This window comes from Salmo salar, chromosome ssa15 (genome assembly GCF_905237065.1).
Source record: "Salmo salar chromosome ssa15, Ssal_v3.1, whole genome shotgun sequence".
Classification (NCBI taxonomy): domain Eukaryota; kingdom Metazoa; phylum Chordata; class Actinopteri; order Salmoniformes; family Salmonidae; genus Salmo; species Salmo salar.
This window is the reverse complement of record NC_059456.1, coordinates 72,293,506-72,309,469: the sequence shown is the minus strand read 5'-3', so window position 1 is coordinate 72,309,469 and position 15,964 is coordinate 72,293,506. Positions and strand designations below refer to the sequence as shown.

At 42.6% G+C, this 15,964-nt stretch overlaps 1 protein-coding gene across 11 annotated transcripts in view; it reads right to left on the bottom strand.

Annotated features, from left to right (window-relative positions):
- The window catches only part of LOC106572185 (ral GTPase-activating protein subunit beta), a 40,357-nt gene that overhangs the window by 2,957 nt on the left and 21,436 nt on the right, over window positions 1-15,964 (bottom strand). For 4 of the 11 annotated variants that reach the window (XM_045696029.1, XM_045696032.1, XM_045696033.1 and 1 more), the window contains 13 exons: window positions 12,487-12,635; window positions 11,970-12,157; window positions 11,387-11,490; window positions 7,853-8,008; window positions 7,392-7,436; window positions 5,210-5,419; window positions 4,760-4,918; window positions 4,463-4,631; window positions 3,780-3,899; window positions 1,899-2,035; window positions 967-1,075; window positions 660-732; window positions 219-367 (listed from right to left, as the gene is read on the bottom strand). In XM_045696029.1, the coding sequence (XP_045551985.1) occupies window positions 219-367; window positions 660-732; window positions 967-1,075; window positions 1,899-2,035; window positions 3,780-3,899; window positions 4,463-4,631; window positions 4,760-4,918; window positions 5,210-5,419; window positions 7,392-7,436; window positions 7,853-8,008; window positions 11,387-11,490; window positions 11,970-12,157; window positions 12,487-12,635 (1,768 nt within the window). Of the gene's footprint in view, window positions 1-218; window positions 368-659; window positions 818-966; window positions 1,076-1,898; window positions 2,036-3,779; window positions 3,900-4,462; window positions 4,632-4,759; window positions 4,919-5,209; window positions 5,420-7,391; window positions 7,437-7,852; window positions 8,009-11,386; window positions 11,491-11,969; window positions 12,158-12,486; window positions 12,636-15,964 lie in introns of those variants that run through there. The other 7 variants (XM_045696035.1, XM_045696037.1, XM_014146118.2 and 4 more) reach the window with 5 other exon arrangements.

Here is a 15,964-nt window from a genome sequence, read left to right as displayed (position 1 = left end):
TGAGCCAAACAAAATAGGAGTGGAATTTAGTCATATTTGTAGTTTGTAATATCCCAGGGGCAGGATGACAAAACCGCCAACACGGCAATGGGTAGAGAAGGAAGCATAACATAAATGACTATAAGCCAGAGAGAGACAGTAGAAATGAATATAGAGGTAGAAAAAGAAAGAAACAGAGAAATGAGAGATTAGAGAAAAAAAAGAGATGATTTGGTCACCTAGTGCTCTGCGGCTGACCACCATGCCGTCCACCAGGGGGATGACCATGTTGAACTTGCCCATGGCCCCGTGGAGCCTGACCCGGAACAGACCCGTCCTTAGGGGGTGGATGAAGATCAGGGGTATGTCCTTCTCCAGGAGCCCAGACCTGAAGAGGGGGAGAGTTGAAGTGGAGGAGGGAAAAAGGTGCAGAGAGAGAGCGGTGGGGTTTGAAGAAGGACATGACATTTCCATTCTATTCAACAGGAAATATGAGACTTTGGCTTCACTATTACAGCGTGATGTAAACTAACCTACTGAAAATGTGACACAGTGGATTTTAGAGTGGCCTAACTTTAATTTGACACAATATTGAAACACTTACTCAAGCTTAATTTACAATAGTTTTTGGTAAGTGTTTAGGGTTAGTGTTTGGTTGGGTGTGGGCCTTAGTAGCCTACCTGCAGGAAGTGCTGTTGTTCGCCTCCAAACCAGTGCCGGTTTCCGCCAAGAGATCAGACAGAGGGAAGTTCTCTAGAGAAAAACAACAACGGGGCCATTTGAGGGGAAACACCTTCAACAGTTTCTCACTTTGGTTTCTCACTTTCAAAGGCAGGTCCTAACGGAACAGTAAAAAAATCATGAGTGGTCTCATCACATTGTTCAAGGACAGACATCAGAAATGACACAGAGCCATGATGACGTAAAGTGAAACTGTACTAGGGGACACACAGTGGTTTTTAGGTGAAGTTATCGGAGGTTGTTTACCGATGTCATCGTATCGCTCCACCCAGACCACTAGCACCTTAGTCTCAGGCCCCAGGGGAGGGGCAGTCTTTCCTGTGGAGGACCTCTTAGTCTTCACCATAGAACTCTGCTAAAAGAGAGAAGAGACCAAAGAGATATAAATACACAGGCATAGGGGTGTCGAGAGACACTGAGATTTAACCTATTCCTCAAAAGAATGCAAGAAACCAACATTCAAATATGTAAACTGTATCCAATGCATTAGATTAAAAGGTCCAATGCAGCCATTTTTATTTCAATATCAAATCATTTTTGGGTAACAATTAAGTACCTTAATGTTACTGTTTTCAATTAAAATGGTCAAAAGGAAACAAAAACGTATTCCTTGCAAAGAGCCATTTCTCAAGCAAGAATTTTGCTAGGACTGTCAGAGTGGTCTAAGTGGTGAGGGAAAAACTGAAAACTAGCTGTTATTGGCAGAGAGGTTTGGAGCTCTTTCTCATCAGTCTATTAACTCATTTACCGCCTGGTGACGGCACCAGGCAGGCCAAACTCAAACCCACCAAAGCAGGTGGGATTTCTTTTCAAACAGCTCTTATACTAAAAGGGCATTATCATAATTTCCCCAATTTCACAGTATTATAGCATACACAGTGTAGAAATATATATATAAAACACAGGAAAAACACATTTTTGAATGCACTGGGCCTTTAAGTCTTGAAATATTTTTGGGCTATATATATATATATATATATATATCAACAGAAGAGAAAAAAAAACACGACAAATCTTGGACTTGATGGTTCATGCCACTACGAAAACCCAGTTGAATCTGTCCCCTCAGTTGGTAGAGCATGGCATAAAACCTATGTACAGATGACTAAGTCGCTTTGGATAAAAGTGTCTGCTAAATGGTATATATTATTATTAATGTAGGATTGTGGGTTAATTACCCTTTGGGAAGCTGCTAGGTTGTCTGAGTGGTTGGGGAAGAGCTCCAGTGTTAGCTTGGGTTGTTTTAGTAAACTAGGCAGGAGGTCTGTGTGTGTGTCTGCCTCCACTGTAGAGTCACTGTGCACCGAGGAATCCTCTGTAAACACAAAAACAGCTATCAGCCACCCAGGGATGGGCAAAACTGTATCATCACATAGGCTGCATTAAAAAGACATTACACAACAACAAAAACCATCAAAGTTTGTCAGATGTTTTACACTTCAAAAGGGATCTACCATTAACTTCTTTGGGATAGGGGGCAGTATTTTCACGGCCGGATAAAAAATGGACCCGATTTAATCTGGTTACTACTCCTGCCCAGGAGTAGTAGATTAGTAGATTTGGATAGAAAACTCTAAAGTTTCTAAAACTGTTTGAATGGTGTCTGTGAGTATAACAGAACTCATATGGCAGGCCAAAACCTGAGAAGATTCCATACAGGAAGTGCCCTGTCTGACAATTTGTTGTCCTTCTGTTGCATCTCTATCGAAAATACAGCATCTGTGCTGTAACGTGACACTTTCTAAGGCTCCCATTGGCTCTCTAAAGCCGACAGAAAGTGGAATGGGGTGTCTGTCTCTGGGCAAAGAACAGCAGCAGAATTTGTAAGTGGTCAGCCTGGGGACAGTGAGACTGGAGATGCGCGGTCACGAGACTACTCAATTTTTTTCTTTCAGCCTTTGAATGAATACAACTTTGCCCGGTTGGAATATAATCGCTATTTTACAAGAAAAATAGTATAAAAATTGATTTTAAACAGCGTTTGACATGCATCGAAGTACGGTAATGGAATATTTCGAATTTTTTTGTCACGAAATGTGCTCGCGCGTCACCCTTCAGGTAGTGACCTGAACGCACGAACAAAACGGCGGTATTTGGATATAACTATGGATTATTTGGAACCAAAACAACATGTTGTTGTTGAAGTAGAAGTCCTGGGAGTGCATTCTGACGAAGAACAGCAAAGGTAATCCAATTTTTCTAATAGTAATTCTGAGTTTAGTGAGCCCCAAACTTGGTGGGTGTCAAATTAGCTAGCCTGTGATGGCCGAGCTATGTACTCAGAATATTGCAAAATGTGCTTTCGCCGAAAAGCTATTTTAAAATCGGACATAGCGATTGCATGAAGGAGTTCTGTATCTATAATTCTTAAAATAATTGTTATGTATTTTGTGAACATTTATCATGAGTAATTTAGTAAATTCACCGGAAGTTTGCGGTGGGTATGCTAGTTCTGAACATCACATGCTAATGTAAAAAGCTGGTTTTTGATATAAATATGAACTTGATTGAACAAAACATGCATGTATTGTATAACATAATGTTCTAGGAATGTCATCTGATGAAGATCATCAAAGGTTAGTGCTGCATTTAGCTGTGGTTTGGGTTTATGTGACATATATGCTTGCTTGGAAAATGGCTGTGTGATTATTTGTGTCCATGTACTCTCCTAACATAATCTAATGTTTTGCTTTTGCTGTAAAGCCTTTTTGAAATCGGACAATGTGGTTAGATTAACAAGAGTCTTATCTTTAAAATGGTGTAAAATAGTTGATTGTTTGAGAAAATTGAATTGTGGTATTTTAGTTGGTTTTGTATTTCGCGCCGTGCGATGCCATTGGCTGTTGGCTAGGGGTTCCGCTAGCGGAACGTCTGTCCTCAACAGGTTAACATAAGACCACGTCCCAGGCCATCTGTTCTGCCACAATCCAAAATGAATGGAATAGGTAAGTGGACTCATCTTGACAGAGTACTTTCGAGGTCTGAAAACATCTGAGTCCCTTTAAGACAAAATAAAATGACAATTTAAATACAAAATACGAGCATTTGTAAATGCTGACCGGAGTCCGTCAGCGACGGAACGACAAAGGCGATCTCAGTCAGAGCGTCAGCATAGTAGAGCACCTTCTTCTCCCCGTTGAATACAGAACCCCCAGTGTCCTCCGGTGTAGCTGCCTCCTCTATGGCGACAGAGAAAAATATGAAACATTACAAATTTATCTCGTCTGAGATATAGAATTAGAATAAGAAAATGTGTAATATGGCCCGGGCATGCTTTATGAAGCATTACCTATTCACCCTAACCAAGACATATTTTGGCTATCACCCTGGCTTTATGAAGCATTACCTATTCACCCTAACCAAGACATATTTTGGCTATCACCCTGGCTTTATGAAGCATTACCTATTCACCCTAACCAAGACATATTTTGGCTATCACCCTGGCTTTATGAAGCATTACCTATTCACCCTAACCAAGACATAGAATTACAATAATAATCTTTATTATGCTGCATCTACAGCCTGAGTCAACCAAGACATCGCCCTGGCTTTAGCTCAGCAAGCGAACACCTTCAGTGGTGAATGTGTCACACTGACAATATATGCCCGGATCTTCATCTTTGAAACTTTTTCCTGAGACCCATGGACATGTTCTAGCTATCAGAGCTAATCCCATGGAGTGCACCAATAGCCTGGGTTCCATGTCGGTTATTAATACGACCCCTGGGGTGGGTGGGCTCACCTATCTGTTGTGAGTCGTTGTCGCTGCTGCAGGAGTTAAGGGACCAGCTGGTGTCCAGGTGTCCGGTCCAGCCGGGGTGCCGGCCCACATCCACGGGCCAGCCCAGAGACAGCAGGAACTCCAGGAAGTGGGGCTGGACACTGGACGACGTCTCCACGTTCCTCAGGATCTACCAATTACAATGCATCATTCACACAGTGGATCAGGATCTACCAATCACAATGCATAAAACAGTGGATCAATCAGTGAGATCGAAATACAGTGTAAACTGCCATGAGAAAATTAATAAGTTCTCACCTCATGGCTGGTTTTCTGTCCCGCCCTCATGTAGAACACAAAGACAGTGTCAAAAGGTCGGCATGGCAACAGGTCCAAGTAGGCGATGTCATCAAAGAACCCTGGCATTGAGGACTCCAGTCCAATGAGGTGAGGGGGTAAACGGCTGTTGCCCGGTTCCTAAAGTAAGAGAGTCAAGTCAGTACAACGTGAACAGGTCATGCTTCAGAGCTATGGCCCCTTTTCAATCAAACCCAGAAACTGGATTTTGCGACAGGTGAAGGCAAGACGGTAGCTGACAGAAGGCTAGGCAGAGAGACCAAACATAGAATTGAGGTAAATTATAACATTTTCCATAAACAACAGCGGCCAACCACTGACTAAATAGTGTCCCGAATAAATGACAAACTACAGTTCCCAACCTCTGACGTAAACTTCAGTTCTGAACACTATGAAACTACAATTCCAAACCTTCAGTGCCTCTAGAGATAGGAAGCCGAAGTGAGAGAGGAAGAGGCGGGCCGTCTGGAACTCCTGGGCGGGCGGAGGGGGTTTGCAGTCAGTCAGGGGGTCTGGGAATGACTTGGAACTCCAGACGTCCTCGCTGTGGCGCTCCAGGGAACACTCATACTCAATCTGCTTGGTCATCATGCTGCGCAGCCTATCATGCTGCATCTCCAGCTGAGAGGAGGACGGGCAAGGTCAAGTTTGTGTGACTGGAGGCAACTATAAGGATGCAAAGCACTCACCAGGGTTGGGTTAAATTGGATTTAAATTCAGAAAGTAAACTGAAATTCCTATAAAACAAAATGTCAACTGTATTGTGACCCGATTCAGGAAAGTCGGCGTATGTCGCAAATCACGACTACACAGGAGTCGTTTTCTTTTTATCAAAATGCGTTTTTAGCAGAAATGCCTTCTCGAACATGTGAACTTTGATGTGCCTTAATAACAAACTTGAATACCATCTGTAAATACGAATAAAATATTTAAATTATGAGCCTTGTTGGTTAAGCCACAGAAAAAAGACGTAACTTTCCCACTAGCCATGATTGGCTAAGGTAATGAGTGGGCTGGACATGCCATATAGAAGGGTTCTGTCTATTTGAGCTGGTCGGTCTGTGTTGGTAATCCTATCGAATGCAGCTTTTTTTTATGTAGTGTGTAGTGGAGTTGCATAAGTGTTGCTCTCCACTTTCTGGAGGATCAAGTTTTGAAATAAGTGGAATTAGAGTATGATAGCGAAAGAGATGGAGAAAACACCTGTCTCCGGATTACATCTTCAAACTAAGGGCAGCTGTGGCATGGTGTTCGTGACAGGGAGATGCGTCCATCATGCATGATGATGTATACAGGTAAGAGTCTAGCATTAGCTAGCTAATTACTCAGATATTACACATTTCTAATTTTGACAGGAAGTGGTTTTATTTCAAGCTAAAGTTTATTGTTAGCTAGCTAGCTAACGTTAGCTGGCTGGCTGCCTAGCTGATGTTATTATTCATATCCCAGAGCCGTTTGCTTTTCTAGTTAGAGCCTAATGTTAGCTAGATAACATTCAACCTGGTTGGTTAGCTCCCAGCATATTCATGCAGGGTCGTAACAACATGATTTGCCACTGTGTTAATTGTTGTTTAACTAGCTAACGTTAGCTGTCTGGCTCGTTAGCTAATGTTACGTGATGTGTGTGATCTTACACGTCGTTTACCTAGCTAGGTTCATTGTTTACCTAGATAGGTTCATTGTTTACCTAGATAGGTTCATTGTTTACCTAGATAGGTTCATTGTTTACCTAGATAGGTTCATTGTTTACCTAGCTACATGTCTTAAGCTAAAGTGTACAACACCCGTTGAATATGGCTGGTGTCAGTAAACGTCCGCAAAAAAGCATAATGAAATTGTTGCCAGCAGAGCTGCTCAGGCTATATTCATATTTTTCAAGAGGTAAACAAATCATCGGCCAGAGCATCAAGTTTGAGCTCTGAATGAGATGGGTGGGGCTAAAGCTTAAGAAGGTGTGAACAATGCTGAATGGGTGTAGACAAAGAGCTCTTCACTAGATACCAAAACATTCAAAGGCCATTTTCTCAAAAGTGAGTTCACAAGTTTAGCAGCTTTCAAAGCAGAATTACTTTCCCATTGTTCCTCAAAAATGCAGTGTATGATATACCATTTTGTAGCTCTGAGTCTCTACTTTTATCCAATGTAAAAAACACCATTTAAAATGCTGCTACATAAAACCGAATCCAGGTGGTGAGTCACAATTTAAATGAAATTGACCCCAATCCTGACACACACTCAAACCTCCCGTTGTATAAGGTTTGTAAATATATTAGTGTATGTACCTGAGACTGTACCCACCAATCTTAAACAATGTAAGTAAACCAAGTTCTGCCACAACCATACCTCTACCACAACCACTGCAATCAAGAACAGATCAATGTTAGTCTAAGGGCTCTATTAATATCTGAGTGGCATAATTATATCAAAACAACACAGTGTTCTGGCTTTGATATAATAGAGCCCCCAGTAACCCAGATTAGATAGTTAGGGAGTAACATATTGTGAGTATTCTCCATTTTCCACCCTTTCATCCCATCAGTGATCTGGTTAACCTTTGACCTGCCTCGGACTCCTGAAAAATGGGACAACTCACGTGTGGGTGATTATTCTTCAGTGTGTATGTCACACTCGCTTCATCCTGTCAGTTCATAGAAGACACTTGATTCCACAACAACAATATACCCAAATAATATTAAGTCTCCATAAAGCCTCCATAAACACCTTTTACTCTCTTTATGCTCTGTGCCAAAGTTTCTCTTAAAAAGTCATTCACTTTAGAAATAGTTCATATTGCACTACATTTTAGCACTGATAGGGACTGTGTTCGAATACACTCAACTACCCTCCTCTACTTGCATTCTTTCCTTCCTTCATGACCATGGATAGTTGAAAGAACTGGATAGGTGAAAGAACTAATATGAAAACCTATCAAGGTACTTTCAAATTGTTAGTCGTGAAGGAGAGGATAAGAAAAGTAGGATTATCAAGAGTTTTGACACTTGACCCTATGGTATCCTAACTATTGGGGTCGTGATGCGGTTCAGTCCCTCTCACCTCTTTGTTAACGATGTCGTCCAGGTCTGGGATGCTGACGTCGGCTTTGACCAGGGGGATCTTGTCCACCTCCTCAGGGAAGGGCCTCTGCTTGACGGTGTAGCGAATCCCCACGTCATTGTTAGGCGCTGGGCGGCCCTCAGGGACAAACACCTGCTGTAGGAGAGCAAGGAATTATTATATACAGTTGTGTTTAGTATTAATAACAGTGGTGTATTCTTTACTGTTTAGTATTAACTGCTGGAGTAAACACTTACCACAACAAAACTCACACTTAAATAATCCCTTTTACACACACACACACACATCTCAGCAAAAAAAGAAACGGCCCTTTTTCAGGATCCTGTCTTTCAAAGATAATTCATAAAAATCCAAATAACTTCACAGATCTTCATTGTAAAGGGTTTAAACAAGGTTTCCCATGCTAAACAATTAACGAACATGCAACTGTGGAACGGTTGTTAAGACACTAACAGCTTACAGACGGTAGGCAAATAAGGTCACAGTTATGAAAACTTAGGACACTAAAGAGGCCTTTCTACTGACTCTGAAAAACACAAAAAATAAGATGCCCAGGGTCCCTGCTCATCTGCGTGAATGTGCCTTAGGCATGCTGCAAGGAGGCATGAGGACTGCAGATGTGGCCAGGGCAATAAATTGCAATATCCGTACTGTGAGACGCCTAAGACAGCGCTACAGGGAGACAGGACGGACAGCTGATTGTCCTCGCAGTGGCAGACCACGTGTTACAACACCTGCACAGGATCGTTACAGCCGAACATCACACCTGCGGGACAGGTACAGGATGGCAACAACAACTGCCCGAGTTACACCAGGAACACACAATCCCTCCATCAGTGCTCAGACTGTCCGCAATAGGCTGAGAGAGGCTGGACTGAGGGCTTATAGACCTGTTGTAAGGCAGGTCCTCACCAGACATCACCGGCAACAACGTCGCTGGACCAGACAGGACTGGCAAAAAGTGCTCTTCACTGACGAGTCGCATTTTTGACTCACCAGGGGTGATGGTCGGATTAGCGTTTATCGTCAAAGGAATGAGCGTTACACCGAGGCCTGTACTCTGGACCGGGATTGATTTGGAGGTGCAGGGTATGTCATGGTCTGGGGCAGTGTGTCACAGCATTATCGGACTGAGCTAGTTGTCATTGCAGGAAATCTCAACGCTGTGCGTTACAGGGAAGACATCCTCCTCCCTCATGTGGTACCCTTCCATCCAGACATTCATCCAGACATGACCCTCCAGCATGACAATGCCATCAGCCATACTGCTCGTTCTGTGCGTGATTTCCTGCAAGACAGGAATGTCAGTGTTCTGCCATGGCCAACGAAGAGCCCGGATCTCAATCCCATTGAGCATGTCTGGGACCTGTTGGACCGGAGGGTGAGGGCTAGGGCCATTCCCCCCAGAAATGTCTGGGAACTTGCAGGTGCCTTGGTGGAAGAGTGGGGTAACATCTCACAGCAAGAACTGGCAAATCTGGTGCAGTCCATGAGGAAGAGATGCAATGCAGTACTTAATGCAGCTGGTGACCACACCAGATACTGACTGTTACTTTTGATTTTGACCCCCCCTTTGTTCAGGGACACATTATTCCATTTCTGTTAGTCACATGTCTGTGGAACTTGTTCAGTTTATGTCTCAGTTGTTGAATCTTGTTATGTTCATACAAATAATTACACATGTTAAGTTTCCTGAAAATAAACGCAGTTGACAGTGAGAGGACGTTTCTTTTTTTGCTGAGATTATATATACACACACAAAGTGGCTTGCGAAAGTATGAACCCCCTTGGCATTTTTCCTATTTTGTTGCCTTACAACCTGGAATTAAAATAGATTTTTTGGGGGGGTTGTATCATTTGATTGACACAACATGTGTAAAGATTTGAAGATGAAGATTTGAACTTTAATAATTGAAAAAAATAATAATTGTGAAAAACAAGAAATAAGACAAAAAAAACAGAAAACTTGAGCGCCCCCCAACATCAATACTTTGTAGAGCCACTTTTTGCAGCAATTACAGCTGCAAGTCTCTTGGGGTATGTCTCTATAAGCTTGGCACATCTAGCCACTAGGATTTTTGCCCATTCTTCAAGGCAAAACTGCTCCAGCTCCTTCAAGTTGGATGGGTTCCGCTGGTATACAGCAATATTTAAGTTATACCACAGATTCTCAATTGGATTGAGGTCTGGGCTTTGACAAGGCTATTCCAAGACATTTAAATGTTTCCCCTTAAACCACTCCAGTGCTGCTTTAGCAGTATGCTTAGGGTCATTGTCCTGCTGGAAGGTGAATCTCTGTCCCAGTCTCAAATCTCTGGAAGACTGAAACAGGTTTCCTTCAAGAATTTCCCTGTATTTAGCACCATCCTTCAATTCTGACCAGTTTCCCAGTCCCTGCTGATGAAAAACATCCCCACAGCATGATGCTGCCACCACCATGCTTCACTGTGGGGATTTTGTTCTCGGGGTGATGAGAGGTGTTGGGTTTGTGCCAGACAGTGTTTTTCTTGATGGCCAAAAAGCTCAATTTTAGTCTCATCTGACCAGAGTACCTTTTTCCATACGTTTGGGGAGTCTCCCACATGCCTTTTGGCAAACACCAAATGTGTTTGCATATTTTTTTATTTAAGAAATGGCTTTTTTCTGGCCACTCTTCCGTAAAGCCCAGCTCTGTGGAGTGTATGGCTTAAAGTGGTCCTATGGACAGATACTCCAATCTCCGCTGTGGAGCTTTGCAGCTCCTTCAGGGTTATCTTTGGTCTCTTTGTTGCCTCTCTGATTAATGCCCTCCTTCTTTAGGGGCTTCATAGCAAAGGGGGTGAATACATATGCACGCACCACTTCCATTTAAAAAAAAAATACTTATTTAAATAAGTAATTATTTTCATTTCCCTTCACCAATTTGGTTAATTCACCAATATTTTGTGTATGTCCATTACATGAAATCCAAATAAAAATCAATTTAAATTACAGGATGTAATGCAACAAAATAGGAAAAACGCCAAGGGGGATGAATACTTTTGCAAGGCACTGTGTGTCTCTCTGTGTGTGTGTGTGTGTGTGTGTGTGTGTGTGTGTGTATATATATATATAAATAAAAGTAGTTAGGCCATCTTGTACACATTCACAGCGTGCAGTCTATAGACAAAAAAAGTAGATAAGGTTATAAAAAAAATAAAAGATTAAAAAAAAGAGAGTCGTCTCTAATCTTGACAGCTTCAGATGGTGCCTGCTCTTGGTGAATGCCTCTATTCTGCTGTTGGATGGTGGTGCTGGAGTTGGCTCCATTAGTGGTGCTGGAGTTGCTCTATTAGTTTAGTATGCTAGCAGTTCTATTGCTAACATTTCCCTATTTGAATAGATGACCGCCGCCTTATATAATAATACTCGTGTGCAAGAGATCCTCCAATACTGTTACTGAGCCGATCTGAAACAATATCAGCGCCAGCACAGTACGGAGTGAGTGTGTCTAACTGGCAGACCAAGGTGGCACAGTGGGCCAACTCCTCTCACCCTCTGGTTGGCCCGTGCTCCTCTGGGCTGGTGGAAGAGTTGCATAGTCCAAGCATGTCGGCCGGCCATGCCCCGGATCAGGACCGTCACTGACGGGCTGGGGTCTGAGAAGACAGCAGAAGCAGTTACATTTTACATTTTTTTTTTTTTTTTACACCGGGCTCCCAGTGAAAGTGAAACCAACTACTAGTTCGAGCCAAAATGGCCACCTGACTAGCCACCTGCCACTGAGATGCCTACTCGCTGTCATAAGACACTATCCTATTTGCATTTATGAATCAGTCTCAGTACTTAACTGTTCACTTTACAAGATGAGTCCAATTGAGCAACAAAAACATCAAATACAACAATATTACAACCTGTAAATAAATATAAAGAACAACAACAATCATCAATATCATAAAGGACAACGTTACTAAAGCAATAATACATGAGGGGGGGTGACTTATTGTGGTTATAAACAAGGCTGCGCTGCAGTCTTCGCCTTGTACCGTCTACCACCACAGCCGTGCTAGTACCACAGTAAATCATAACCCAAGTGAATTATTGCTTTAGAAAATGGTTTTACACGCCCCACACTCACTCTGCTCATTGCCCAGTGGCTGCTCCAGCATGGCCAGGATGACTGAGTTGTCCAGGACAAAGTAGCGGAAGTTGCTGGGCCCAGTGGCGCTGAGCCGGGCGTAGCGGATCAGAGTGTCCTCGTTTAGCAGGCTGCAGGTGGAGGCCGGGCCGCTTGGTGACGGGAAGGCCCCCAGGACCTGCATAATACTGGACAACAACAAGAGGGAGGGGAGGGAGGGAGGGACAGATGCAGACAGTGGTTTCAAAGAGTCTAGACTGATCCCCAGATGGGACCAACAAACAGTCATTTGTTTTATTAGTTATTAATGGACCATGTGTAATTCTGAGCATAAATGCACAGTCGTTTCTTTTAGAGCACACTGTAGCAAAACCTTTTGAAACAGAGAACAAAAATCAGCATTTCTTATTGGACAAGTCTGGGTAGTCCCACACTGTATCAACCAGTTTCCTTCCAATTGGTGTCTAATGAACACAACCAAGGTGTTTAGTGTATTGTGCTGGATTTAGAGCCTCACCAGGAGAGGGTGGCCTCTGCTGCATCCTTGACCCTCATGGAGGCGGGGTTGTGCTCCTTCTCTCCCTTGTGTCTCACCTCCTGCTCCTGTTTGGACTTGCTGCCTGAGATACCCAGCTCTACAATCTCCAATACCTCCATGAGACAGTCCTGACGGAGAGGCACGTCAAACACAGGCATCACGCTACACATATTTAACTCCAAACTTTTCAACGGTAGTGTGTGGTCACTTAGAAATGTCCTTGTTTTTTAAAGAAAAGCACATTCTTTGTCCATTAAAATAACATCAAAATGATCAGAAATACAGTGTAGACATTTTTAATGTTGTAAATGACTATTTTAGCTGGAAACGGCAGATTTTTAATGGAACTCCTGTGTTCCAATGGCACGTTGTTAGCTAATCCAAGTTTATCATTTTAAAAGGCTAATTGATCATTAGAAAACCCTTTTGCAATTATGTTAGCACAGCTGAAAACTGTTGTTCTATTCAAAGAGGCAATAAAACTGGCCTTCTTTAGACTAGTTGAGTATCTGGAGCATCAGCATTTGTAGGTTCGATTATAGACTCAAAATGGCCAGAAACAAAATAACTTCCTTCTGAAACTTGTCAGTCTATTCTTGTTCTGAGAAATGAAGGCTATTCCATGCCAGAAATTGCCAAGAAACTGAAGATCTCGTACAACGCTGTGTACAACTCCCTTCACAGAACAACACAAACTGTCTCTAACCAGAATAGAAAGAGGAGTGGGAGGACCCAGTGCATAACTGACCAAGAGGACAAGTGCATTAGAGGGTCTTGTTTGAGAAACAGACACCTCACAAGTCCTCAACTGGCAGCTTCATTAAATAGTACCCACAAAACACCAGTCTCAACGTCAACAGTGAAGAGGCAACTCCAGGATGCTGGCCTTCTAGGCAGAGTTGCAAAGAAAAAAGAAAAAGCCATATCACACACCGGCCAATAAAAATAAAAGATTAAGATGGGTAAAAGAACACAGACACTGGACAGAGGAAGATTGGAAAAAAGTGTTACGGAGAGACAAATCTAAGTTTGAGGTGTTCGGATCACAAAGAACAACATTAGTGAGACGCAGAAATGTCAAGCATGGTGGAGGCAATGTGATGGTCTGGGGATGCTTTGGTGGTGGTAAAGTGGGAGATTTGTACAGGGTAAAAGGGATCTTGAAGAAGGAAGGCTATCACTCCATTTTGCAACGCCATGTCATACCCTGTGGACGGCACTTAATTGGAGCCAATTTCCTCCTACAACAGGACAATGACCCAAAGCACAGCTCCAAACTATGTAATAACTATTTAGGGAAGAAGCAGTCAGCTGGTATTCTGTCTATAATGGAGTGCCCATCATGCCAATCCAACTTGTGCGCTGTGCTTCAGGAAGCATGGGGTGAAATCTCTTCAGATTACCTCAACAAATTGAAAACTAGAATGCCAAAGGTCTGCAAGGCTGGAATTGTTGCAAATGGATGATTCTTTGACAAAAGCAAAGTTTGAAGGACACTATTATTTCAATAAAAAAATCATTATTTATAACCTAACCCTATATTTCCTCTTCATTTTTCAACTCATTTCATGTATGTTTTCATGGAAAACAAGAACATTTCTAAGTGACCCCAAACTTTTGAACGGTAGTGTATACAAAAACTTAGTCTACTCTAAAATCCACTTTAACACAAAGCATATTGCCATTTGGCACATTGCTGTTGAATAAAACACAATGTATTAGTATAGACCTACTGCCAAAGCCCTTTTACTGGGTAAAAGTTTAGTTATGACACATTTTTCCATCTTAGTCATTTAGCAGAACCTCTTATCCAGAGCTACTTGCAGTAAGTGCATCCCACTAGGTTAAGCAGGGGGAAAACAACCACATATCTCAGTTATTGCAAGTGTTATACTTATGATATGGTGGGTAGTTTAGTGTTAGCACAGTTAGGCAACACACTACCAGGATACACTTCCACACACCATACCCAGGTGGCAGCACCAACCGGGTCAGTGGTGAGTGTTAAGCCTTATTAAGCCCACAGGTGGAGGCAATGGGGAGATGATTAGTGTGCAAGCTTGCAGAGCCAGGAGGCTGCAGTTTTTTATTTTCTTGGTGGCCATGTGGCCTTTGGTTTTGGGTTGAATCCTTAGTTTTGGACATGTCCTTTTTAGTATACAGTTGAAGTCGGAAGTTTACATACACCTTAGCCAAATACATTTAAACTCAGCTTTTCACAATTCCTGACATTTACTCCTAGTAAAAATTCCCTGTCTTAGGTCAGTTAGGATCACCACTTTATTTAAAAAATGTGAAATGTCAGAATAATAGTAGAGAGAATGATTTATTTCAGCTTTTATTTCTTTCATCACATTCCCAGTGGGTCAGAAGTTTACATACGCTCAATTAGTATTTGGTAGTATTGCCTTTAAATTGTTTAACTTGGGTCAAACGTTTTGGGTAGCCTTCCACAAGCTTCTCACAATAAGTTGGGTGAATTTTGGCCCATTCCTCCTGACAGAGCGGGCGTAACTGAGTCAGGTTGTAGGCTCAGTTACGCCAGCTGTGTGTTCCCTGTGGCTCAGTTGGTAGAGCATGGTGTTTGCAACGCCAGCATGGCGTGTGCAACGCCAGGGTTATGGGTTCAATTCCCATGGGGGGCCAGTACAAAAAAAATGCATGAAATGAAATGTATGTATTCACTACTGTATTCACTACTGTAAGTCGCTCTGGATAAGAGTGTCTGCTAAATGACAAAAATGTAAATGTAGACCTCCTTGCTCGCACACACTTTTTCAGTTCTGCCAACAAATTTTCTATAGGATTGAGGTCAGGGCTTTGTGATGGCCAATCCAATACCTTGACTTTGTTGTCCTTAAGCCATTTTGCCACAACTTTGGAAGTATGCTTGTCCATTTGGAAGACCCATTTGCGACCAAGCTTTAACTTCCTGACTGAGGTCTTGAGATGTTGCTTCAATATATCCACATCATTTCCCTTCCTCATGATGCCATCTGTTTTGTGAAGTGCACCAGTCCCTCCTGCAGCAAAGCACCCCCACAACATGATGCTGCCACTCCCATGCTTCACGGTTGGGATGGTGTTCTTCGGCTTGCAAGCGCCCCCCTTTTTCCTCCAAACATAACGATGGCCATTATGGCCAAACAGTTCTATTTTTGTTTCATCAGACCAGAGGACATTTCTCCAAAAAGTACTATCTTTGTCCCCATGTGCAGTTGCAAACCGTAGTCTGGCTTTTTTTATGGCAGTTTTGGAGCAGTGGCTTCTTCCTTGCTGAGCAGGCGTTCAGGTTATGTCGATATAGGACTCGTTTTACTGTGGATATAGATACTTTTGTACCCGTTTCCTCTAGCATCTTCACAAGGTCCTTTGCTGTTGTTCTGGGATTGATTTGCACTTTTCTGCACCAAAGTACGTTCATCTCTAGGAGACAGAACGCGTCTCCTTCCTGAGC